Here is a 3,295-nt window from a genome sequence, read left to right as displayed (position 1 = left end):
TAACATATTTCAGCAAAATTACTAAAAATATTAATTCACAAAAGTGTGTATGTGATATATGATACAAATATATGAAATATGGTGACATAAAAGTAAACTAAGAAAAAAGGCCATTTACACTCTGGACTCCTAAAGGTCAAATCTGAACTAAATGAGGAAGAAATGTTGATTTGGAGCCAACCAAAGTTGTCTCATGTGAACAGTAGAACTCATATAAAAGAATTAAGATTTAAATATGAAAAGGAGCTTTTTCTTTTTCTTTTTGTTTTTAATATAAGTTTTATTTAGTTTTTACCTGATATTTTAAAGCAGGAACCAGCAGGAGCATCTTTACGTTTGTCATTAGCGGCTAACAACAGTTAGCATGCTGACATGCTAGCTTTTGAAAAAGGTAAATATTAGAAATTATTTAATCTACTTAAGTAATTGACGGAATTAATTTACATGCTTATTATAGTAAACATTTATGTTCAAATGAAGAGACAGGTTATTGTAGAAAATTAAACTAGCAATTTAGCATAACATTGCTCCCTCCTCAGCCATGCTAATAACAGCTAGCATGCTTACATGCTAGCTTTTGAAAAAGTAAACATTACTATCATTTAAACTTTTTGAGTAAATTAGGTCATTCACTTCCAGGTTCATTAAAATAAAAAATAACAGAAACTTATGTTCATGTTCAAGTAAGCTAACAAATTAGCATAAATTATCACTTATTCAGTTTTACCGCTTTGTTTTTGAGTTATTAGGCTGTAAAGACATGGAAGATAATTGTTGAAAACACCACCATCCTTACATAATCTTCGTTAGCGGCTAATAACAGCTATCATGCTTACATGCTAGCTTTTGTTATTGTAGAAAGTTGAGCTAGTGATTAGCATAGAACTGCTACATCTTTCAGTGTTGCAGTTCTGTTATTTATTTAATAAGCTAAAAAACATGTGGAATATAACTGTTGAAACCATCACCTGCAGCTGTTTACAGCTTTGTCACTAGCGGCTAATAACAGTTAGCATGCTGACATGCTAGCCTTTGAAAAGATAAATATTAGGAATTATGTAATATTTGTAAGTAAATTATTTACATTCTTATTAGAATAAATATAACATAAATGTGTGTTTATGTTCAAATGAAAAAACTTGTTAAAATTAATCCACCGAATTAGCATAAATTTGCTATATGTTATGAGTGTAATAATGCTGACAAGATAACTTCTGAAAAAGTAAGCATTACCAATTACTTCATTTTTTTTAAGTAAATACGGTATCTCATTTGTGCGATTATTACAATAAATATATTACAATAAATATATTACAATACATATATTATTACAATAAATATAGCATAAATATGCATCAGTGTTCAAACAACAAGACAAATGTTAAAAAATTAATCAAAATCAAGCTAACAAATTAGCATAAAATTGCTACCACCTCAGTTTCCCAGGTTCTGTTTTTAAGTAACTAGGCTAACCTTTGAAAATAAATTGTCTAAACCAAGTTAAACATATTTTTAAATACTTGAATTAGTCAAATTATGAAGTGATTTTCTTTGAAAACAAAAAAAGACTAAAAATTCTCGCAGTAGTAGTTAACTTTTGCTTGAGTATTTTAACATTAGAAAGTAAAAAAATGAATGAAAAAAATACCAATGGGGTGAAGCGGAATCCCATGGAATTATGTCAATTGCGTTAATGGTTTAAGAGTTACTTTAGTCGAACAATCGTCCACACTGCAGCTAAAGTATCTCAACACGACTTCCAAAGACTTGTGTTTTCATGAAACCTCTTGGGATTCATGAACTCTTTGGAGCGCTGAATGTTTTGGGTTCTCACTGTAGCGATCTGTACCAGGGTTCACTTGCAAGGAAACCGAAACGTGGACGCTGTAGTCACTACTGTCTCTGTGGGTGGACAGGAAAAGAATCAAGGTCATAGATCTAATACTTTAGGATACATGACCACATCCACTACAATGGTACGTTCCATCATGACATTGTGTGAGGACTTCAACAGCAGATCATTGTGAAACTCTTCTCAAAAACCCAACCAAGAACGGTCCGATTTAAGGTTATAACTTCCATGTAACTTTCTATGAGTTAACTCGGTGTGTTTCTGTTTCCTGTCAGAAATGTGCATCGATAACGGAAACGCCTACGCCGACCTGGAGACGTGGAGTCCGGAGCCGTGTAAGCTGTGTTACTGCGATAAAGGGACGCCCATATGTAAGGACGTGGTCTGTGAGGAGCTCAGGGACTGTGAGAACACGGTGGTACCGGACGGCGAGTGCTGCCCCGTGTGCACGACTGGTGCACCTCCGACCAGCGTGGAGCCAACTGGAGGTAATCCTGGGACCATAATGTTGGGTCAAACTGGTGTTGAATGGTTGAACAAATGTGCTGATATAGGACAAAATCTGTATTTTTAATCATAAAGTTTGACCCAAAGCTTGAAGGAAACATTAACTGAACCGGTTCCACACACTGGATCCGGTTCCCAGTGGGACGTGTTCTGGTTTAACTCACCTTATGGGGACTTAAATACATACACACAAGAACCAGCAATGCAAATTATAAAAATGACATTCCAGACCATTTAGGTAACATTTAAAATTCAATTGTAAACTTTTTGGATAAACAAAACAGTTGACAAAACATGATGTCCTCATGAGGTTAGGTAAACCAGTTTAGATGTCTGAGTGTGTTCCACAACTTTGTGTTGGAAGTCACTAAAATAGTTATTATTGGTGTTGGTTAGGAGTTTATGTCAAAACTAAAGTTTAGCAATAATTTGTATTATTTTGAATGTTTTCTATTTAAGTATTCAGACTTTTGAAGGTCAGCTTAACTTGAATGTTTTAGAGGGCAGCAGTGAAGCTGGGTTTTCTTTTACACTTGTTTTAAATTTTTATTCTATTATGCATCAAAATCATCTGCTTGTTCTCTCTTGTCTGCCATGTTACAGAACACTTGAACTAAAATGACAGGTTGTGTTGAGACAAAGACGCTACACAAAAGTCACTTTTGAATATTTAAAGTAGCACTTGTTAGTACTGATAATTTTAGTAAAGTATTTGAATCTGTTAATTGTCCATTTTGATGCCTTGTCTTCATTATTCTTCATCATTTCTTTCATTACTATTTCAACAACTTCAATGAATCAGTGTATCACTGCTTTACTAAAACAGTTGCACTGCTTTACTGTTTCTCTGCTTCACTGTTTTCTGTGCTTCACTGTTTTTCTGCTTCACTGTTTCTCTGCTTCCCTTAAACTGTTTCTGTGCTTCACTGTTTCTTT

The 3,295-nt window shown here is 33.9% G+C and overlaps 1 protein-coding gene across 1 annotated transcript in view; it reads left to right on the top strand.

The window, feature by feature from the left end:
- col5a2b (collagen, type V, alpha 2b) overlaps positions 1-3,295 on the top strand; it is a 29,714-nt gene that overhangs the window by 9,246 nt on the left and 17,173 nt on the right. Inside the window, exon 2 of the mRNA XM_024289003.2 lies at positions 2,128-2,340. Within this exon, the coding sequence (XP_024144771.1) occupies positions 2,128-2,340 (213 nt within the window). The remainder of the gene's footprint in view (positions 1-2,127; positions 2,341-3,295) is intronic.

This window comes from Oryzias melastigma, linkage group LG2 (genome assembly GCF_002922805.2).
Source record: "Oryzias melastigma strain HK-1 linkage group LG2, ASM292280v2, whole genome shotgun sequence".
Taxonomy (NCBI): domain Eukaryota; kingdom Metazoa; phylum Chordata; class Actinopteri; order Beloniformes; family Adrianichthyidae; genus Oryzias; species Oryzias melastigma.
Note: the sequence above shows the minus strand (reverse complement) of the source record. Positions and strands in the feature narration are given on the sequence as shown.